The sequence below is a fragment of the Cryptomeria japonica genome, chromosome 3 (genome assembly GCF_030272615.1).
Source record: "Cryptomeria japonica chromosome 3, Sugi_1.0, whole genome shotgun sequence".
Classification (NCBI taxonomy): Eukaryota; Viridiplantae; Streptophyta; class Pinopsida; order Cupressales; family Cupressaceae; genus Cryptomeria; species Cryptomeria japonica.
The window spans coordinates 639,471,614-639,496,156 of NC_081407.1; the positions used below are offsets into that span (position 1 = coordinate 639,471,614).

A 24,543-nucleotide genomic window follows, 5' to 3' on the forward strand; every position below is an offset into this window, starting at 1 on the left:
AATTGTGAAGGGAGAGAAATAAAGAACACTGTTAGAAGCAGAAGAATTATGTTGATTGTATACAAAAGAATGAATTAATAAAGACGTGTTGTGTTTTGGTTTATGTGTTGTGAAACATGAAATTGTACCACAATTAATGCCCAATTTACTGAATAAAGACAGAAATAAGAAATTAGAAACCGACGAGTGGGAGGCTGCGTAGAAGGCTTTGATTCTAGAACAACGTGTAGAACGTAGACGGAGGCTGAGGCAACTTGCCGAAGGACGACCTGCCGAAGGGTTGCCCGAAGGGAACCAAGGAGGTGTCACGGAAGGTGCAGAAGCCGAGGGGAATTTCTACGCATCACCAGACTACTGTAAAGCGAGAAGCCTCGAAGAGTTTCTAGAGGAAACTAGGTTACGGAGAGAACTAGTTGAAGAGACTCGAGATCGGTTCAAAAACTTATCTCTCACGCCACAAAGGGAGGATCACCGAAGGGAGCCGGGCACGGGTGACGACGAAGGGGAAGCTAACCGCACGATAGGTACAAGGCAAAACACCGTACCTTCGGTCACCACCACAAGAGACATCAGCGGCATCGGAGGGAGCACCGCCGGAGGCCGGAGGGCAGACACAGCCACAACCACCTCCAAGTGGACGATTTCCATCAATGGCGACCAAACAGAAGTTGCCCAAATTCAACGGGGATAGCAAAGATGATCCCGCACGGCATTGCCGTACATGCGAAACCATCTGGACAGCCAACGGGGTGACTGACCAGGATGAATGGATGAAGCAATTTCCCGCCACACTGAGAGGAGTGGCTATTGACTGGTATTCAGACTTGGATAAAACCAGGGTAACTACGTGGGATGAATTGAAGAAAGCATTCGAGAAGGAATTTCGACTTCTCCGAGATGATAATGAGATAGTCTCTGAAATCTATGGAACAAAGCAAAGAAAGAAGGAGACCGTACGGGCATATGGCCGCCGGCTGAAGGAATTAGTCGGAAAGATGGAAAGCCAACCGGCTGATGGCTTAAAGAAGCGGTGGTTTGTCGAGGGTTTGAACCCTAAGCTACGACGAAAGATGAAAATTGTGCCTCCGACATCCTACGATGATGCATACAACCGGGCCATGGACTTGGAAAGTGAAAATAAGACGGCCAAAAAGAAGAAGAATAGATCTTCGTCATCCTCTGAAGATGATACGTCGGAAGAAGAGAGTAGCAGTGATGAGAAGCCGAAGAAGAAAGTCACGGCCCTTCAGAAGGATATGGAACGGATGTTAAAAGAGTTTAAGACAATGAAGGGGACCACAAGCAAGGATGATGAACTGTGGTGCACGGATTGTAAGGAGAGCGGCCACACAAAGGGTGCCTGTCCCAAGAAGGCATTTTGTGACATCTGCCAGATCATGGGACATTCTACGAAGGAATGCCCATACAATCTGAAGGCACGTAACCAGCAAGTGCTCTTTGCACATGAGCAGCCCTCCACATCGGATTCAAACAATAATGCATCGTCCGGAGGCTACCAAGGAAACCGACGAGGCGGACGGGGGAATAATAATAATTACACCAGAAACAGGGTCCAATACGATGCGAAGGGACGCCCGATGATTCAATGTAGGGCTTGCAATCAATGGGGTCATTACGCACGAGAGTGTTAGAACAATGACACCGCTCAAAAGCTATGTCGGTGGTGTGGCCCCGGTGACCATGAAGATGTCGATTGTCCGAAGTCTGGCGTAGGGGCCAATCTGATTGATATCCAAGGCAACACACGGGGTAAAGAAGCCATCCTTGCTCTTACCCGAGGGCAGGCAAAGGAAGCCCGATACCCCCATCCCCGCATGGAGAAGCAGAGAATGACGGAGGCAAGGGAGGAAATAGAAAGGGCCATGAAAGCCCAACGGGGAGAGACACACGAGTCATCTGGACCCTACTGCACAGATGCGGAGAGGAACATTGTACGGCAGATGCTCCAAATGGAGGTACCTGTGAAACTGGAAGACCTCCTACACACCATACCACAATTGGGGAAGATGTTGTTGGGCACAAAGGTTGATAAACCCAAACTGAGAGACATGGACGCTCCCATACTAGGAAGCTCGGCAACAAATCCAGTTGTACTTACCGTCAACAACGGCCGACACCCAGCCGTGGTGGAGATGGGCATCCTGGGCACCATCCTGACAGATACTATAGTAGATGGCGGTTCCGGAGTAAATGTCCTTCCGGAGGACACATGGAAAAAGCTAGGAAAGCCCACTCTGTGGCCACCTACGTTTAATCTGCTAGGTGCACACCAGCACGGGATTAAATCCATCGGCATGTTGATGGCACAGCAAGTCACCGTGGGTGCACAACCTTTTGTACTCGACTTCGTGGTCATTCCATTGAAACAGAAAGGGTATGACGCCATACTTGGAAGAGGATGGTTGGTGGCAGCGAAAGCAAACCACAACTGGAAACGAAATACACTCTCGATGGAGAGCGAAGGCAAGAAATTCACTATTGATCTCCGGACGCAGTTGGTGAGCGAGGAACTTGCCTCTTCCTCGGGATCTGAATCCGAGAGGGAAAATGACCCACGAGACGAAGGGAGAGAGGGGATGGACCCAGATGCCGAAGGCATATTAAAAATCGGAGGTTGCTATTCAAAGGATGACACAGATTCACTAAATGGATTGTTCCATTGGCAGCAGGAGGACTATGAGATGTTCTCACCCTCCTGTAACGTATTAAGCGTCGAAGGAGAGGAGCCAGATCAATATCCTCCAGAATACGAGGAGTATAAGGAAAGAGAAGCTACAATGGACACCGTACCCGCACATCAATTTAGAAACAAGGAGGCCATGAAGTATGAAGAACCGACGGTGAAACCTTTGAATCTAGGTACGGAGATGGATAAGAAAATCATTCTGGTAGGAGATGATTGGAACCCAGTGCTGAAAACGGCCGCATTCAAGATTTTCACCGAGTACAAAGATGTATTCGCATGGACTTATAAGGATTTGAAGGGAGTCCCACCGGAGTTATGTGTTCATCGTATTTTGTTGGTACCAGGCGCAGTACCAGTACGGCAGCGACCGTACAGGATGAATAAAAACTATGCTGCAAAAGTACAAAAAGAGAATGAACGAATGCTGGAGGCCAAGATTATCTTTAGGGTGCAGAATAGCGAATGGGTATCCCCCATCGTAATATCTCTCAAAAAGGATGGTAACGAGATCCGGATTTGTGTCGAATTCCGGCGACTCAATGCAGTTACCATCAAAGATCCATTTCCCATACCGTTCACGGACTCTATTCTTGAAGAGGTGGCCAGCCATGAAATCTATTCATTTATGGATGGATTTTCCGGCTATAACCAAATATCAATAGCGGAGGAAGATACGCTGAAGACGATATTTGTGGTGGAGGACGGAGTATATGCTTACAACCGGATGCCCTTCGGTCTCTGCAATGCTCCGGCAACGTTCCAACGAATAATTCTCCACATTTTTGATAAGATGTCCGTGGGTAATTTCAAGGCGTTTCTAGATGATTGGTCCATCTACAGCGGGGAGGAGACGCATCTGAAGGCACTCGGAGAATGTATGGACAGGTGCCGGAGGGCACGACTCGCACTGAACCCTAAGAAATGCAGATTCATGGTACCTTAGGGTAGACTACTCGGACACAGTGTGTAAAGCGGGACTTAAAACAGACCCGAATAAAGTTCGGGTGATTGTGGAGATGGAACCCCCACAGGATGTCTCAGGGGTAAAATCTTTTTTGGGACACATCGGATATTACCGAAGGTTTATAAAAAACTTCTCCCAGATATCTTACCCCCTGGATAACCTCACAAGAAAAGGGGAACCGTACGTATGGGGAACGGCGCAGTCGGAATCCTTCGAGGAATTGAAATCACGACTGTTGGCGGCACCAATATTGGCCTACCCAAACTGGGACAGAGAATTTCATGTGCACGTCGACGCTTCCAACTACGCAATAGGTGCAACATTAGCACAAGTTGGGGATCATGGGTTGGATCACCCGGTCTACTTCGCCAATAGACTACTCTCGAAAGCTGAGAGGAATTGCAGTACAACTGAACGGGAAGCGCTCGGCATGGTTTACGCAGTACAGAAGTTCCGACATTATTTGTTGGCGACACCCTTCACCTTCTATGTAGACCACCAAGCTTTGATGTACTTGGTGAATAAACCTAGTATTCAAGGACGGGTGAGTCGGTGTCTGTTATTACTGCAAGAATTCACATTCAACATTATAGTACAGCCAAGGAAGAGCCATGTGATCGCTGACCAACTGTCACGAATCAAGTCGGGAGAACGAGCGGAGGGGGTGAATGATGATTTCCTGGATGCGCACTTATTCCAGATTGCGGCTTTACCATCCTGGTACATTCATATTGGCGAGTACCTATCGACGTCCCAGTTCCCTCAGGACATGCCACCAAGGGAACGACACAAATTGGTCCGAAGGAGCCGAACGTTCCAACTGATCAATGGACTCCTTTACAAAATGGGAACAGATGAAGTACTCCGCCGATGCGTGATGGAGGAAGAGATACCGGGGATTTTGAAGGAAGCACACGAAGGACCCGCAGGAGGTCATATGGGGCCGGACACAACGGCCATGAAAGTACTGTTAGCCGGACTATGGTGGCCGACGCTACACAGCGACACCAGAGAATGGGTCGGAAGCTGTGATACATGCCAGAGGGCCGGATAACCACTAAAACAAGACTTTATGCCATTAAACCCTTCAGCGGCACAAGAGTTATTCGAACGTTGGGGGCTTGATTTTGTGGGGCCTTTAAAAGTCAGCAGACCGCGGCGATGTACATACATCGTGGTAGCTACAGAATACTTGACAAAATGGGTTGAAGCACGGGCCCTACCTGATAACACCGCGGTGAGTACAGCCAGATTTATTTATGAACAAATCATCACAAGATATGGAATTCCGCTTCAGATAACCAGTGACAGAGGAGGCCATTTTGTGAACCATGTGGTGAGACTCCTTACGACGGAGTTCAAAATTTTTCACTCCTTGTCCAGTCTGTATTATCCGAGGGCCAATGGTCAAGCGGAGGCGACCAACAAGATTCTGGTTTCGGTCATCTATAAGTCGTGCGGGGTAGAAAAGGAAGATTGGGAGGAGCGACTACCGTCGGTGTTATGGGCATACCGCACCACCTACAAAGTAACGACGAGCCAGACACCATTTCAATTAATGTACAGACAAGAAGCAGTAGTACCGATGGAGTTCATGGTGCCAAGTCTCCGAATTGCTATTGAGAATAAACTTGGCGATATGGAGAGCCTGAGGGAGCGCCTATATGCCCTAAACAAACTCGATGAACGAAGGCTGATGGCACAATGGGTGACAGACGTGGCCCAGCAACGAAGGAAACATTGGCACGACCAACACATTCGGCGGGCGAGGTTCACCCCGAGGCAGTTAGTCTTGAAATATAATGGACGAAACGAAATTAAACCGGGGAAATTCAAAGTCCGATGGTTAGGGCCCTTCCGGATACGTGAAGTCAATACGAACGGGGCGATAAAGTTATGGACGCTGGACGGGAAGGAGATACCAGACGCAGTCAACGGGTCGAAATTAAAGGTCTATCACGAACGGAGGGAACCGGGAACCCCCAGTCAGACAGCGGCTGCTAAAAATTGGAAAACTTGAAAAAAATATATATAAAAGAAAATTCGAAAAAATATATATAAAAGAAAATTTGGAAAAAAATATAAAAGAAAAAAAAAAAAAAAAGTGGCCACCGTACGGTGGGCCCACCGAAGGCGGCATCACCGCACGATGGAACCACCGTGCGGTGGAACCACCGACGGTGGAGCCACCGTGCGGTGGGACCACCGACGATGGAGCCACCGTGCGGTGGAAGCCACCGTAGGCCGCTTAAAAAGAGATAAAACGCCATGCCGCACACCGCACGAAGGAGACACTGCCGCAGGGATAAAACGCCACGCCGAGGCAAGGAAGAGACACCGCACGCAGGAGACACCACGCCGCACACCAAACGAAGGAGACACCACACCGCACAGCCAGACCACCGCACAACCACGCACAGCAAGGGAGTTTCTTGGAGACAATGGCCGTGGTCCGTGAATAAAATAGAGACTTCGGTAAAAAAAATTTTGAAGGCGGGGGCTCAGATTCTTCTGTTTTTCGTGGGGTTGTTCAATATTTGCAAATACTGATGGGTTCATGCAAGCCGCTATCTCCATCACCAAATGTGAATGGCGCCGAAATGAATCAATTGTTTGCCACAGTTCTGGACTGATTGGTTAAGGTTAAAAACCTGCACTCTTGTGCAGTTTAATTGCAAACTAGAACCAAGCATAAATAGCAATAAGATTGGAAAAAAAAAAAAAACTACAGCAATCCCACGCAGCCACAGGTAGACCAAACAGCAAGGGTCACGCACAGCAGGCGCAAAGGGAGAAATAAGAGCCACAGGTAGACCAACCAGCCGCACGGCGGCAGCCAAAAAAAGAGAGGGCGGTTACGAAGGGTAGAGTTTTTCCTAAACAAATTAGTTACAGGGAGATAATGGAGTCTACAGGAAAAAGGAATTGGAAAAAACGGTTGCAGCAGGGCAGCCACATGAATAAAGATAAGCGAGTTCTCCCTTTGGGTGTACGCATAGCAGGTAGCACAATGGACGCCACGCAGAAGAGAAAGACACCACAGCAGCATGCCGCAAGAGGGAAGAACACATGGACTCCGCATAATATCACCTTTGAGGGATTGAATGAGTCCGAATGCAGGAAGTGGTGGCAGGATACACCAGATGATGATTTGGTGAAGAAGAGCCTTCGGAAAGCAGGAGTGGAGTGGGCCATCCGAATGCCTGTGTTTGCTATCCGTGAGTATGAGGGAGCATTACGGTTCATGGTTGATACCTTTGATAGCCATTCACGGAAGAGTACTTTTGAGTACCTTGGGAAGGATATCACGATATCCTTCAAACCGGCAGATTTCACGAGAGTGTTTGGCATTCCAGGAGTACATGGCAAGAAAGTGGAATCGAAAGCTAAGAAGATGACGCGAGAGGAAAAAGAATATTGGATTAAACGAGTATCCCGAGACTTGACCACAGCAGAATTGGAGAGCATTGTTGATGCCACGAAGAGCCGTGGGATGCGTAGGTCTTTTGTTGCAGAGGGCCATTGGCGGTGCATAATGGACGTCATCAAGAGCAGGTTGACGGGGTCTGGTAGGGCATCGGACATCGCTCTCCCACAGATCATATTGATGAATGGACTTCTGAATGGCATTGTGTATGATTGGGCTACATTGTTATCAGAGCGGATGTGCGAGTTTTTGATGATGGAGCATCGCACGTTTTACATGCCCCACTATGCCATCGGATTGTTTCTAGAGGCCACGCGAGAAGTAGTATCGGAGGCAGAATTGGAGATACAGCCGCAGAGACCATTGGCTGTAGGTGAGCCTCCTATCATGCATTGGAGACACCTTGACATTGGCCATTCTTTCGCGAAACGGAAAAGGATAGTAGAGACCCCCTCGGCAGAACCTGATAGTGGAAGAGAGACTTCCAGCAGCGAAGAGGTTTCGGAGGAGGAGGATTCGGTGGAGGATAGTAGCAGTAGGGTGACAGAAGAGGGGAGGATGGAGCCCGCGGGGGAGCGAGTCTTGTTTGCGCCACCCTCACTACCACTTGGCACACTTGTGAGGTCATCCGCGGGAGTGGGAGGCACGTCGATTCCAGCTTTTGGGGAGGGCTGCACACCCGTTGCACTTGGGCCAATGCAGCAGGTGGCATCACCTTCCATCGTACCACCTCTGCAGGCTAGTGCGCCACCCGCGGGACCGCCTCCGGCCATAGAGGCACGTACAGAAGGCATGACGGAGTCGTGTGGATCACCGCAGCAAGTAGTGGCAAAGGAGGAGCACAGGGAGGTGGTCGACGCAGAGCCTCAGGTGCGGTTGGACGTTGTGGGATCCGAGGCAGTAGTGACTGTGTCTGCCTCTTTGTTGGAGGAGCCCCTGGAGAGACACACTTTAGAGGTGGAGAGAGGCCCGGAGGTGTTCAATACGGATCCATCGGTGGAGGCTATGGGGAGTTGGCTGACCCGGCGATTTCAGATGACGGTGATGCCACCAGTAGGAGCTGTTGTATTCTCACCCCGACGAGAGCCTCCGACGGAGGTGGTAGACTTGGAGGATTCATCGGGTGAGACACCGGTACCCGCAATAGGGCATGAGATAGGAGAAGTCGTCCCTGCTATCCAGGAGTAGGCGGGGGTAGAGGAGACACCTTTGTGCCAGCAGGATGCAACAGTTTTGGTCCCACTCGAGATATCGGGGTCCCAGCCTTCAGGGCAGGATGGGGAGGACATTGAGGCTTACTTAGCAGATATGGTGACGAGGGGTCGGCGAGTGGTGGCAACGGCTCAGACGCGAGCTTTGCAGCAGGTTGTGGAGGAATTAGAGCAGGTCCTCCAATTTATGCGGGTAGGCTGTTCGACAGCTTTTGCTACATGCTTTGAGTCACAGGGGTGGCCAGCTATTCAGACAGATGCAATGCTTGAGGCTTGGAGTGTGCCTCAGCCCGTCGTGGAGGGTAGGGTGACTACTCTCGTCCGACAGATTGAGCAGGTTTACAGGGATGCCTACTATGCACTACGGCAGACGCAGCATGAGTCTGCGGTCCGCGAGGCTGCTCGTGTAGAGATAGAGAGAGATCTCGCCAGACAGCAAGCTTCGTGGGCAGCCGAGAGGACGCAGTTGTTAGCACAGCTTGAGACAGCCCGTGCAGAGAAGGTTGCGGTTGACATCCGCCTGTCGGAGGAGCAGAGTGCGCGGAGCCTTGTGCAGCAGGAGTTGGATGCTGTTACTGCAGAGCGGGGTTTGTTGCAGACTCAATTGGTCGGTATGACAGAGTCCGCGGATACCAAGGAGGAGTTGCTGGCAGCTGCGCATATGGTGAAGACGGCTTTAGAGAAGGTGTTGGTGGCGGAGCAGGATGTGGCAGCACGCACTCAGCAGGTTTATGACCTCAGCGCCTGCCTGGCGGCCCAGACACCAGCATCCCAGCCTTCGACTTCAGGGACGCTTCCTCAGCCCCCTCCTTGACTTTGTTTTGGGTGTATATGTGCATTGTCTCCATTTTGTTAGTCGTCGGAGACGACTTCTTTTTGGGGGGGGGATGATGTTATCGGAAAAAATGTATAGTTTAGTAATGTTAATTATTGATAGTCAGTTAGCCGACGGGTAGGTAGTTGGAGTCGCGACGGTTGTGTCGCACCCCTTCGGCTGTCATATATTGTACCACCTCCGGGTGTTGGGGGACATGTAATGTTGACGACAGATTATACTATGAACATCTTTTGACATTAATGGCAAGCCTATTCTAGTACTTCTTTTGTATTTGCATTGTGCATTGCTGTTCGATTTCTGTACTCTTCCTGTTTACCCAGTGAGGTAAACAGAGCATCCCATTGAAATGGTTTCAATTAAAAATTTAATGAAGAAGAAGATGCTTGTGGAAAAGGCTGGGAAGGAGACTACAAATGTAAGAGCAATTGCAGCAGAAAATTTTATTTCTAGGAGGGTTACAAAGAAAGAAGTGGCCACTAACGATGTTGAATTATAGAAGATTAAAAAAGAACAAGAAAATATTTAATGGAAAAGAAAAACAAAGCCGACCATTTTGAAATCATTTCTCTTAACCATGATTATTCATTATCATGTTTTCTGAGGCAGGCTTCAAGAAGCTTTCAAATTAGAGAAAATCTGAAAAATTTCCTGATTCAAATAAGAGGAAAGAACAAATTGCAATTAACAATTCTGAACCATGGAATACAATTTTTTGGCCATGGAAGAATGGGGCAGAGCACTATTGAGGGGCACAAGGCAGACTCAGAAATTTCTCAGACATACGAGCACAAGTCAATTTCCTCGCTTTAAACCTAAAACAAATTTGTTTGATATCTGGGATATGGTAGCTTCTGAGTTGACGTATTTTGTATTTTGAAAGTAATTTCTAAATTTACAATAGAGTGTTTCCACATATTGCTGAGAACAAGATGGACATATTGGAAACCGAGAAGAGAGGAAATGTGGGAACTGCCTCTCCTGGGGAGTAAGATTGTTAATATAAAATATCTATAATGCAGAACAAGACAATGCATGGATTGCATCACTTCTTGTTTGTCTCTAAAGAAAGAACTTGAGCAAGTTTATGGTTATGAGAGGACAAAAGACATGTTATCAAGGTTTAAAAACGATACAGGTAAGTGCTATGATTAAATATGAAAATGACTAATTTTGATTGAGATCTTGCCAGTTGTTGCATGTTGTGATAAGAAGGAAAAAAATTACGAAATTTTGTTAGCCAGTAACTTGGATAAAGGAGTCTATTCAGAGAATCAAAAATATTTTCCTACAAGGAAGATAGAAGTTTTCTGTAGAATAGTTTGGATAGAAAAGAAAAAGTTGCTGCAGGGGACTTTATATTCCAATAAATAAAGAGATTATCCATTTTATTCTGCTGAGCTTAATAAAAATAGAGAAATTCTACTTGGCAGTTGGTGTCCTATGGATTTTTCTTTTTTTTGTTATATACTGTTACCACATCAAAGAGTTGTTTTAGGAGTGCAGCATAAAGGAGAGATTTTGTGCATTGGTTGCGGCAGAAAGAAGAAATATTCTACATTGGTTGGTATCAAAGAACACTATAAAATGACCTTGAACTAGGAAAAGAGAACTAGGAGAAATAGGAATGGTGGAGATGGATTTCTTAGAAGATTAGAAGGAATTGATGCAAGATTCCAACTGAATGAATTCAAAGATGAACAAGAAGATTTGGGAACATGAGTTAGAGCAGCATACCCCATAGAAAGACTGATACAAGCTATTTTATTTCAAAATAGAAGATAAAAGTTAAGGCCAAGATTTCAATCTTTTGTGGTGATTTGAACCCTGACTTGTTAATGGATTGGCTACAAGAACTAGCAATGTATTTTGATAGTGGCAAGAATTAGTTGCATGCCGCCTTATGGTGGCATAATCTCCAAAATACTCAGAGAGGACAATGTAAAGACAAGATTAAATTCTGCCCCAAGATATTAAAAGAGCTGCATGCCAAATTCTTACCTACAGTTTATTTGTAGAAGATATTCAAAGTTCAAACAATTCCAAATTTTGAGGCAAAGGAAGTTCTTTTTTGTTTAAGTCATAGAGCAGTGTTGATTGTAATTAGGGAATGGCGGATTCCAATTGCCTTGGGCAACATTGGAATCCGCCCAAAGGGCTGGCCCCTTTCTCCAACGTATAGGGCTGGGCCCTAAACCAGAGTTACCCGGGGACGTGTCCCCAACCTGAAAACCCCCATCCCCGTCCCCGTCCCCGTCCCAGGGACGTTTCGGGGACTTGGGGACGGCCAGGGGATGTTTCCCCCCGTCCCCAAATTGCCCTATATTTTTAGGGGACGTCCCCGAAACGGGGGGGACGGCTGCCCTAGCCTTGGGGGACGTCCGTACGTCCCGGGGACGGCTAGGGACGGCTGGGACGTCCCCAATCCGTCCCGGGGACGGCCAGACGTCCACCTTATCTAAGCCCATTAAAAAATATTAAAAAAATAAAAAAAGTTATATTTTCAATTTTTTTTTAAAATTTTCTAATATAGGCCCCTTATTAATTCAAATTGTTATTAAAAATAAAAAAATTAAAAGATAACGTTAATTTAATTTATAATTTTGACAATGAAACTATATGGCAGCAGTGTAGCCTTTGGGCATTTTGACACAGAGATTAGGAAATCGCCAAACTCGGCGAGTTAATAGAAAAATAACACCCAACACCTTTATGAAAATAAGTTTTTTTGGCCTCGCGGGGCGCTGCCCCTCGAACCCGCCCTATATCGCGACAGGGAGCGCGCAAGGGGCGCTGCCCCTTGACCCCACCTTGGGGGCGCTGCCCCCAAACCCCCGTTGAAAAATATGGGGGGAAACCGCGTCGATAGAAGTAGGGAAAATTTAACCTCCTTGTTTTGACATTTTGTATGTTATTTCTTTAATATCTATTATGATGTGCATATTGACAATGTGAATGAATTGAAATTCTGATTTATGAATGCATAATTGCATATTGTCTATTGAGTATTAACAATGTTGTATGTTCAGAATTTTCATTCTAAAATGTCTTCAACTTTTCATAGTATCATACACATGCTATTTCCATGTTTTATTGTTTTCATATGAATATAATGTGTGTATGCATGCTTTATCCATGTTTTCATATGAACATTTAGAATTTTGAAATTTTCCTATATATTTTAAATTTTTCCTATATTTTAATAGCCGTCCCCCGCCGTCCCCAAATTTGGCAAAAAAATTTGCCGTCCCGGAAACACATCTCGCCGTCCCCTGCCGTCCCCGTCCCGGAAACTCGGGGTAACATTGCCTAAACCCCACGGCACCACTTAAACTTGCTCATGCCACACTCAACGTGCTCCCCCAAAATAGGGCCGACCCTATCAAGGCTAAAAAGGAAAAGTAATAAATAAATAAATTATAAAGCAAGCCAACATGACTAAAGTCATTGCTCACCATATAAATAAAGAACAACTTCACATTATCATTCACCAATTCATCATTCCATGCGAATTATACCTCTGCCTAAAATGTGAAGTTTAAAGAAGTAATATTGGCGATTTGTATCTGTCATAAAAGGGCGATAATATCAAGAGCAAATACCATTGCAAGGAGGGCGAACTATTATGCAAATACCATTACAAGGAGGGCGAACTATTCCAGATTCAAACAGCTAGGGTTGCAGTCCAATTTCAGGCAAAGGGGCAGACTTAAGATACAATAAAGTGCTGACCTAGGGTGTGGATCTGATTGCTGATTACTGTGTTAAATGGGGCAGGCTTGAGACTTACAAAAGTGCAGACTTGTTGAAGACCTTATCAGCCCTATGTGCAATCATCTTCAAGTACTAAAGATAAGTGTTGTAATCTTCATATGAATATAATCCATAATCAGATCTAAGGATCTTTTCTGGCTGGGTTTTTCCTCCTAGGAGGTTTTCCCAGGGTAACCGTGTCTTGTTCTTATTTTGTTCATTTTTATGTGATGCCTAAACCTAGAAAACTCTAAATCTTGCATCTAATCAATTTAGTTAGAAACTAAAATCTGTTTTCTGAGTTTATATTAATCTGAAAGTGCTAAAAGTTATCAAGCAGTTTATGAAGTTGCAGATAGAGCAAATTTGCAAAAGGACAAAGAGCAGCCTATTGCTAGATATGTCAATGGGATGTGGTTTCACTTGCAGGACAAACTAGCCTTAATCAAGTCGCAGTATTGTTCAGCCTACCACCCACAAATGGATAAGCAACCAGAGGTGGCGAGAAATTTGGGCAATTCACTTTGGTGCCTAGTTGGTGAGATTCCAAAACAGTAGGATTTAGTTTAAGGAGGAATTTGCAAAGCATGTGCATGGAGTGTTATAAGAAATTAAGCTCAAGTTCCAAATCATGAAAGACAAGTATAAGAGAAGTGCAGATTTACATCAAAGAGCAAAGGCAACTATGAAGTGAACAAGTCATGTTTACCTTCATAAATAGATATTTCCTGCAAGGTTACCACAATTTCAAACCAAAGAAAATTGGTCATGCATATTCAAGCAGACAAATGAGAATCGCCTATTTGGTAGCTCTGCCTAAAGAATTTGTCATCAATTCCATCCTTAACGTTGTTGATATGCATTGTTATCAAGTAAAAATGAATTGAATTCAAGCGAATGTGCATGAACAATGGATGCTACAGCTACTGCAGAACAAAGGGAGCACGTTGAAAGAATAGTGGACACTAAGCTCACTGTTATAAGATTGAAGAATTACAGAACATATTTATCAAAATGGTAAGGTTGCTTGATTCAAACAAGATCATAGAAGTAATCATCACATTTATTGAACCAGATTCTCATGAATCAAGAAGTTTAGAATTTTTTTAAGTATGAGAGATATGATGCAATGCTGACTCATGATTCAGATCCTGCCATAGTTGATGTTATATCCATTTTCTTTTTGTTACTGATATTTAAACATATTGTTATCCTTTTTCCATCTCTTCCTTGTCCATTCTAATCATGAGGTGATATACTGTTATAATTGAGTATTGAGTTCTTATATTATTGTGTTAGTGTCCACAGATCAGGACTCGAACCTACAACCTTCCATAAACATATTTGTTATACCACCAAGTTACCAACCCTCTTTGTGACAGGGACTTTTTTATAGACTCTTTATTAAGGTTTGGTGTGACATATTTCTCTAATATACTAGACGTTGCTTGGTCTTCATAACTTGTTTTTTTATAGAACTCCTTGCATTAGATAATGGTTTTGATGTTCTTCAATTGTGAATTGAGTATTATTTATAAATGTGCATTGTATACTCTTAATCATTTTATTTTTTAGTACTTACCAACAACATTATGGTCTTCTTCTGCCAATTTGCATAGGTAGTTTAGAAACGAAATATACATATCTGGGTTTTCTGCTTCACCCAAGATGTAGGGATTGCATTCGAAAACCTTCCATGTCGCACCAGGATCATCTTCACATTGCACTTTCAATGTCACAATGTCCCTGATAAAGTCATCTCTTGTCAAGTTTTGTAGCAGCAAAGCTAGTGTCTGCAAAATTAAAAACAATGAAAAGAAATCAAATGATACACATTAAATGGAATCATTTTTCAGGAAGAATAGACATCCCCAATATTCTCGTAGGCAGGATGAATGGCACTCTACTCAAAGATCACGTAAAGTTCCCAATTAAAATCATGCAATATTTTGTGCAGCTTTACGAAATTTGGTATTTCTTTTTTTCTAAATTTTGAAAACCAAGCCAAGATAGAACAGAAAATAAAAATTGAAAACAATTGACTAGAAACACTTTAGCAAACCCTCAATTGCTGATACAAGACTTCATATGATCAATCACATCAATTACAATTGCTGGTATAAACCCTAGATTGCTCCAAACGTTCATATCTGAATTAAAATACTCAATTCAACATCATTCCACATCACACAATCAATTTAGGAACCTTCAGGGATCTGATTTTAATTACCCACTGAGCTGGAAATTATTGCAATGCATGTAACAATATACTTTTTTCATTTTAGCATTAAAAGATCACTCACAAATTGTAGACCTAGACATCCTTGAAGAATATCATTTTGTCTTGAAACCCTCAAATACCTGGTATGAATTGTTGTAGGTCACGACAGGGATTTTAGAATTGTAGCAGTTAGTAAAATGGTGTAAAAAGTTTCTGTATACCAACAAACAGTGCTTATAGCTCCTCCAAATCTGATCAGACCCTCCTTGATGCTGGTAAACAATATAGAATGATGATAAATGGCTGCTAGATATCTAAAGGTTGTATGGCTTATGCAATTTGACCCACGAGGACTAGTATTCCACTGATCTGAAATAAATTCTAGGCAAACACTGATCAACATGCATGCAAACCATTGAAAAATCAATAATATATGATGATTAGAATCTCCTAGATATGGCACTCAAATCCAGCATAAAATGTTGATTATCAACCACCAAAAAATGCAGAAATTACTTGTAATCTAATGACTAGGATTTGAAAGAGAAATAGACAATGATAATAAATTTCCTCCTCAATATAGCACCTCAGATCTAGTTGAAAATGATGATGAACAGCAATTGATTTTGAAAAACCAACAATGAAACTGTCCAATTGCCAATTGCCAACTTTTATTGCAAACTAATCACTTTCTCATTGGAATATTTGCTTGAAATCTCCACAAATCAATGATAAACACTAGAGCTAAATGAAAAATGTCTTCAAATCCTCAACATATCAACACAATTGTGATCCCTTGATGGAATAACACAAAATGAGAAACAAGGGTTTTTGTCCTCTCAAACCTCAAATAAACCAAGGGTTTTAGACCTTGGATGCCCTAGATTAAAAAAACTGCCCAAATCTGAAAATTAGATGCAAAGGATAACTTGAATGAATGCCAAATGAAGATAGGCACCTTCTTGATATACCTTTTCAAATTGGGCCCTTGGTTCCTACTTACCCTTCAAGAATTTAAATATACTTTTAATTTTTATTTTAGTTTATTTATTTATTTTAAGTATTTGAAAATACTTCGATTTTAATACTATTGTTTAAACACAACTTTTCTTTTAGTTATAATAATATTATTAAGTTGCCTTTAAAATAAGAGATTATTGGACCCTACTTAAACAATACTATTAATTATCTTAATTTGAAAAAAGGGGACATGACATTCTGCTCTTCCTTGAATTGCTTGCCCACAAGCAATTGTAAACTCGGATGACTAATCATGTTGTAATATCCATAGAGTCTAGATCTTGTCCCTATCAAATGAAATAACGTTTGCCAAAGAGCACCAAGCATACTCGAATGCTCAAATACTATTGTACCAACACTATGCATCATGTTATGCAATTTATAAACCTTCAACAATTTGACGTCAAAGTAGTGTGCATGACTCCCGATAGAATAAATGCAAACTTCTGGGATGATACTTCCCCACCTTTGACTTGGATCAAGAAATGTTAGTAGCCAACCCACAACATGCTCCTTTTTTATGATGCTTTCTTCTCCTTGCTTTAATATATCTTCAAGAAACCACAAAACCAAAGACAACTCCGTGAATTTACCACCACCTTTTTGTTACACCACTCTAATCTGAAAATGAACATGATAACTCACCCAAATTCCAATGGACCTTAACATTGTATTGTAGGCTGAAACCCTTAAGTGTTTGAACCAATCTCCTAGCATACAAGCTGAAACAAAATTGCAACAGCCAAAGTTCATTCCAAACCTCATCCAAAACAGCAGTGCAGTGATTGGAACAATTGTTTTTTGCAACTCCAATGGCTGAAATCCTTCACAAACAACATAATACATGAAAATTTTCCAAAGATTTGCAAACTAGTAGCTAAATATGATTGATAAAAGTATTTCAAAATCAGAAATCTTGAAAATCAGCAGTATAAAACTGGTAGAAAATCTGTAATACTGAAAATCCTTTACCAAAAACAGCAACAAAGAAGTTGGAAACAGCCATGCAATGACTGAAAACAGTTCAATAGCAGCAACAAATTGAAAATCACTAGATTAATGGCTGGAAATGATGAGGGTAGTGTTGATGTGTGTTTTATGCACATACGAACACAGAATAAAATACCAAAGTATTTTACCCTCTCTTGAACAAAATCACCTCACATGCTAAATATCTGATCAACTAAGATGATTCCAAGGTTTCTACGGTCAGTTCTTGACATGTGGGTAACTCTATGGCTTGATGTGATATGTTGTTTTCACTTGGGGACTTGCACAGTTGTTTGGATCGATCAATTTTATCATGGATTTGGAGTTGGTTATGCTAATGACTTAAGATTTTGCAATTGAGCTCAATCTAATCTAACAAAGTTTTTTTTTTTAAATGGACAAAAGGAATAGGATTTAGGAATTTCTAATCTAAAACCTAGAATGCAAGAGGCATTGAACAATTTAATGGAATCCTACTAGGCAACGTCTCACCATCAAAGAGCAATTTGACACAAGCTTAGTGCAATCATCTAAGGTAAATTTCATAGATTTTCAAATTATCACCATCAACATCAATACCATCAAGGCAATACATGCCAATGGACATGAAATAATTGAAATTAAGTTCAATTTTAAATTCCAATTGACCACGCAAGGCAAACTTACAATCAACAAGAAGCTAGTGGTATGGATTAAATTGATTCCACACAAATGCATTCAACACTTCTTTCATTCAATCTACAATACTTGAAAGCAAATTCTAATATAACTCGGAGGCAATGAGAACCACAAATGCATACAAAACTTAAACAAAATCACCAAACTTCAATGATTGTATTCAAATCTGCAGCATGTCGACGACAATTCTCAAAAATCTCTCTTACAAATGAGAGGCAATCGGATATATATAGTCTCAAAAGAATTGAATGGACAATATTCATTTAGAGTCAAGGGCCAAGATCATGCCAACACAGCCCTAAATTTGCCCTAATTAGGGTTTACATAAAAAAAGGAATCACCAACATGTGATCCAATAGAATGACACCTAATCATCAAATAGGGAATCTTCTAGAAGATTTTGGCCTGCATTCCTCTCTCTAGAAGCATATTCCAAGAATCTAGCCAAAACTAAATCTAGCTCCTCCATGGTGATGCTAGGCAAAGCCCCCTGTTGCGCATCCAATGCATCCGAACAAGCATCCAAAACATTCTCCCAATCTGACATAAGCTTCTGCGAACTGCGGATGTGGATCAACAAGGAAACTAAATCATCAATTTGATTCTTCTTCAAAGAATCCAACTAGCTGAAGTACATGAACTTCATCTTTTCTCTCAACTCTTCCAAGTGTAGACCGCTGGAAGCATTGACATCTACCCCTAACAATTCTTCAATGGATGAAAGGATTTTGGATTGAATCTCATGGATTGATCCTTCCATCTCTGCACAATCTTTCCTTGCATGCTCACAAGTAGACTTCTGCATGGCCAATGAACAATACCATCCTTGAAAGTCATAAATATCACCCTTGTGCACAACTTCCTCGTGGATCAATGTGGGTATCGGGATTTGCTTCAACACCTTGAGGTGGGGAATTGTCTTCTCTTGTACCGGTTGGAAATCATTCCAAACTACTTCCAAATATTGTATCTTGAATGTGAGCATTTACGATCTATCAAATGCTTGGACAAGCTAAGTTAGGAAATCATCTACTTGCTTTGTCACATCTTCAATCCACTTCCCAAATTCTGTATGGGTATTCCTCACTACCTCATGATCAAAGTGAAATCCACGATCAACTGCAATAGGTGAGACGAAAGTGGGATCTTCATTCCTATGTGAGCTCATCCCTGCAATATATCCCTTAAGTCTCCTATTCTCTTCCTTATACATATTCTTCTTTTCAGTTGTCCTATCCAGTCATGCCCTGATTGCCTGGACCATATCATCAAGTTATTGGAACTCCTACTTCTTTGTATTTCATCCAAGAGCAATCAAAGTAATCTAATAATCCATGGGAGCGGCCACATCCTTGGTCATATCACTCATTGGGATAGCCACTTGTGCAATTTGCACACCTGTTTCATCTCTAGCCACATTGGAAAATATCTTAGCCTTCTTCTGCTCTCTCTTTGTTCATTCTTGCTAAGACATCATCAATATTCTCAAAAGGTTGCATCCCTACCATCTTGCTTTTCTCCATGCTCTGTAATAACCAATCGGGAATGGTGGAAATACCCATCCCATCATCGAGGCACATCTCTCGATCTAGTCCTCTCAATGTTGAGATGGCATCATCGTCATCCTCCTTATCCCTAGTCAAATCAAACACGTTGTTGCCCAAACTAACATTCAAATGGACTGTGGGAGATCCAGGTTGCTCTTCATCCTCATTCGGCGGTGCCAACTGCACTGTAGCTTGTAATTCCTGAATCTTTTCCAACAAGATCTCTGCATTGGAACATCATTTAAACTCTTTACTCTTTTCTGGCATTCCTATTTCTTTACTGAGGAGGAACTGGTGGTGGATAAAGGAGTGCTAGGCTTATGCTTCTTCTTCTTTGATGGTTGACTAACTGTCTCCTTACCCTTCATTTTAGACTCTCTAGGCATACCCTTCCTTCTTTTGGGAGTATGACTCTCTTCATCTGCATGTATTCTTATATATGTAGGTGTTATTTCATCGTCATCGTCAAGAGAAGGCTCCACTTGTCTCATTTTTTCATAAGGGTGACACCCATTTCTATCAATTTGTTCACATATTTGTCCACCCATTCCCTGGAGAAATCATTAACTTCTCTCATAAGTTCATTCAAGTCCACCACCTCACGTTGTGTCCAACTAGGCAATAAGATAGGCTTGCTCACTTCATTTTCATACTGCAAATGAGTATGATCACTATCATCAACTACCTAATCAGGAATGGAAAACAGTTCGCATTTCCTTATGAAATCTACTGACATTTGGGACCACATTCTCTTCCTTACTACTTGCTCATCCATGAGATTAGCCTAGTAATCCTCAATGTCAACCTTATATATGAACTTTTCTCCTCTGACCTTTAAACATTATTATGCAGATCAAATCGATCCCTGCTCTTATGAGTTCCAAGATGATAGAACTCAAGTTCCCCAATGACTGAACTAGCTACAGCCGCATTATGGCACACCTCCAAAGTCTTCCCTAATGCAATAGGGGGATTTATCCCTGTTCTGTGCTTCTCCTTTTGGATAAAATCAAATTCCAAAAGTTGTCTCACCCATAGTTGAAAAACTCAGACTTGGCAATGACTTGGCAAGCCCAAAAAATTTAAAACACTCGGCAATAACTCGGTAACTTTATCAAACATTTGAAAATACAGTCATATAATCATATTACATTCTAACTAGTTATTCATTCATATAATCATATTACATTTTTATTCGCGATCAAAAACCTGATGAAAACCTTAGCGCATCCTGTCTCATGGCCAAAAAATAGAAGTTGCGAATCAAATTTGTAATTCCTGACGAGTTTTTCTCAAGAAAGAGGGTTTAACTCGCGAGATTTCACGAGTATTTCCTCAAAAACGCTACGTGTTTTATAGAAACTCGGAGCCAAGTTTAATGGCAAGTGACTCGGCTAGGGTTTCGACCCGCGAGTACTCGCGAGTTTTTGAAAAACCCGCAGAGTTTTTCATCTATGGACTCTCACCACCTCAAGTAGGATCATTCTATATGTCGGATACCTAGGAAGTTTATAAGGTTTGGATCTAAATCCTTGAATCCGTAGGTATGTGAAAGTCGGAAACCGAATGCACCACGATCCATATTGTTCAATAAGCTCCGTTGCCGCCTTGGACAACCGCTTGTGGACTCCACCCTGCAGTAGCCTTGTGATGTACATGGTGAAAGCATCATTCACCCTTCTATAATGTTCAATCTTGTGCATATGAAGTTGCATATAGCATTCGTAGATTATGTACTGTCCTGGTCCATTTCCGACTTCCTTTGCATATCAGTCCCTTGTATGTGACAAATTTTGCAAGTACACAAGGTAGGAAGTCATTCCAAATGACTTGGTTTTTTCCACATTTCTCAATTGGAAATCGAGATTATCACTTATAATCTTGGCCCAATTGACCACTATTCCTTTTATACAATCCTGGATAAAGTAGAACATCCAACCCTCAAATAGGGCACCTTGAGGCATCACCATCACTCAATTGAGCAAAAATATTAGGTTGCTATATTCATCTATGAAATCCGTACATAAGAGCCTCTTGGGAACCTTAGAATGGTGAGGTCTAGGCTCAGCTATCCACTCTTTATTTACAACTATCATACATGCATCTGCCCTCTTCAGAAACTTGGCTTCATATTCATCCTTGGTTTTCTCCCGCATATCCGTATTCTTGGGGATCACAAACACTTCCACAATTGCATCTTCAGCAAGGCATGCAAGCACGGCCACTTTAGCTGATTTGATCATTCGGGTCATCGGGTCATAGTGCTTTGCACACTCCACGATTAGCTCACTGCATTATATGGATTGAGGAAAGCCAACCGCCTTGTATATGCCACTCTTTATGATATTGGCGGAAAGTGTGGAAGGAAGCCGATTCTTCATTCCGAACATCCTTTACCGCATCCGCTCCATTTCCAAGAATTCCATATTTGTATCCGTAATTTTTTTCCATCAGGATGACAACCATGAATCCGAATAGAAACCTTCTTGCACTATCCTCAATTTTTCCTTCCTTGCAGCAATCCCAGCCTTAGACATGGCGCCTGTATGAAACTCTAAGTCCATATCATGGAAAATACTAAGATGGTTTATTTTCAGAATTACATAAGTTCTGATTTTTTATGATTTAGACAAATTTAGGATCAAAAATCAACAATATTCATTGCAAATTCTGAAAATAAAATAAAAATTTGATAAAATAGGTACAAAACCATAAACCTTAATTTTCAGACTTTATAAGGTTTGATCATGTAAACTTAAGTCTGAAAACAAGCTGGTATACTCAGAAAAATGTCAACATGGGGTTCGTAAATATACCACAAGTCTGATTACACTTGGAAAAAGGTGTGCAAAGGTCTGATTTTCAACTTTCTATGTTTGAATACACCTTCCAAGGTCAACAATGGCCTCCAAAAAGTCTGAAGACAACCTACAACTAACATGAATCAATCATTTGAAGTAGTCACGGCCATGTGAAATGTTTGCATATGAATCATTTTACCTCTCCAAGGTCAAAATGGCCAAGTCTGGGCATAAATATGTGACTGGTGATGACAACCAAGTCTGAAGACAAAGCTGAATATGAAGCTTCAGACTGTAACAGCAATGGTGCTGCCACAATATGGCCCCAAAAGTCTCCAAATTTGATGTGTAGACAAAATCGCCTTAAGGCTGGAAGTGAAAATCAGGCCTGGAAATGAAAGTCCAGCCAACAATGGTGGTCAAGATAACCTCCAGCAATGGCGCCAAATGCAGATCTGAATATAATGGCAGCACACCCTAACAATAGCGCCCAACCATGTCTTCAAAATATCACCCAAAAGTCGAAGGACCAGCCACACACAAAACTGTGGCATCCAATAATGACGCCACCTCTACAAAATCACCAAAAAATGTGGCCTAACCAGTCACTGAACTTACTGCAACTCTCCTCCAATGATGGCACCCAAGTCTGATTCAGCAAAAATCACCCTCAATCTGTAACTTCAACCTTCAATGATGGTGTCTAAAATGACACTTAGACAAATTTGCTCAGCTGGGAAGTCCAATCAGCCTCCAATGGTGTCTTCAATTGGTCACATCAGCAAAATATACTAATATCATATTGCTGGCTGGGTCCCTTAATTCATGTTTTCACCTTGAAACTTCACCACACAAGCAATGTGGGATAAAAACTTGCCTTTTATACTTGTCTGGGAAAATCGATTTGCCTTGGGATAATTAATTTTTGTTTCCAGGCATTATATAATTAGGCAAAAACAATCAAATTTGGCACACTTGGAATTTAAAATCATTCACAGTCATCAAATTCCAGCCAATTGTGGAAAATTGATCCATGTCTGGCCAATAATTTGCATTAAAATTCTTCAAAACTCATCACAATTGGCATTTGGGGAAAATCGATCCCCATCTGGAAGTATTAAATCACTTTATTTCACTCACTAAGTCCCAAAAATTCACTTTGGGGAAAATTGACCCTCATCAAGACACTTCAAATCCATCATTTTGTCCGGAAAAATTCACTTTGGGGAAAAACATGTCATCTGGATACCCAATTCATACATTTTCATCCATAAATTCCATTTTGGGGGAAATATATCCCCATTTGGACAATCATCTGCATTCATTTCCTTAAATTTGTCCAGAAATTGGTCTTGGGGAAAAGCGCCCTCCATCAGGACAAAGGATTTTGTCCGCATTAACTTTATCATTCATTCCTAGGGAAATTTGACCTTCATCAGGAAAATTTCCAACATAGAGAAATTTTAGGCCTCCCAATGGAAAAACATGGTCCATCAGGACAATTATCAGGATACCTAGGGAAAAACGCCCCTCGTTAGGAAAATGAGTGGGGAAAATCATGACTCATCGGGAAAAAGTCCATTTATGCCTTAAAAACTCAGAAAGGGACATCGTTTCACCGGGAAAACTTATTTTTAGACCTTGATTTCATGTTTCCCATCAAAACTTTTATGATTTTCACACCACTAAGTATCCAGACATGTCAATTTTCATCGTTACACATTGGGACATTCACATTTTAACTAGATTTTGAGCAAGAAAATTAGGATTCCATTGGGACAAAGTGCAAATTTGACTTGATTTACCTAATAGGAATGAAAAAACAATTCCTAAAGGACCTCTTGATGCTTAGGCACAAAAATATCACCAACCTAGACTCATTTAAACTCATTGACACTCAAAATCCAGACCTAGACAAAATTAGGATCACAATAACAATCTGACATTTCATATGCTTGATCCTACTCAAAATTCAAAACCCTAATAGCACTTTAGGCATGATCATACCAAAACTTGAGACTCGGGCATTGAAAAGCTCAAAATTTTCCACCGAACTACCAAAACACTAAACTAACATGATGCGGAAAGCAAGAAAGAGGGGGGTCCCTGTTTGCAATGGGGCGATGTGTGAAAAGGTAACAAAAGGTAGCCTCTCTTAAGCTAGGATTTATGATGATAGTGGATTTGGTCATGCTTTACTCACATCAAATTTGCAATATGTCATCACTACTCTTCTCCACTAAGCCCCCTTTGTCATCCTTTGCAAATATATCAAAGCTTGAAGCCCTTCCACCGAACTTATGAGCATCCCTTATGTTGATGTGTCTTTTAGCACAATCGAACACATAATAAAATACCAAGGTATCTTATTCTCTCTTGAATAAAGTCT

At 42.1% G+C, this 24,543-nt stretch overlaps 1 protein-coding gene across 2 annotated transcripts in view; it reads right to left on the reverse strand.

The window, feature by feature from the left end:
• Positions 1-24,543, reverse strand: part of LOC131050148 (uncharacterized) — a 79,777-nt gene that overhangs the window by 18,829 nt on the left and 36,405 nt on the right. For both annotated transcript variants that reach the window (XM_057984332.2, XM_057984324.2), the window contains exon 2: positions 14,480-14,690. In XM_057984332.2, the coding sequence (XP_057840315.1) occupies positions 14,480-14,690 (211 nt within the window). The remainder of the gene's footprint in view (positions 1-14,479; positions 14,691-24,543) is intronic.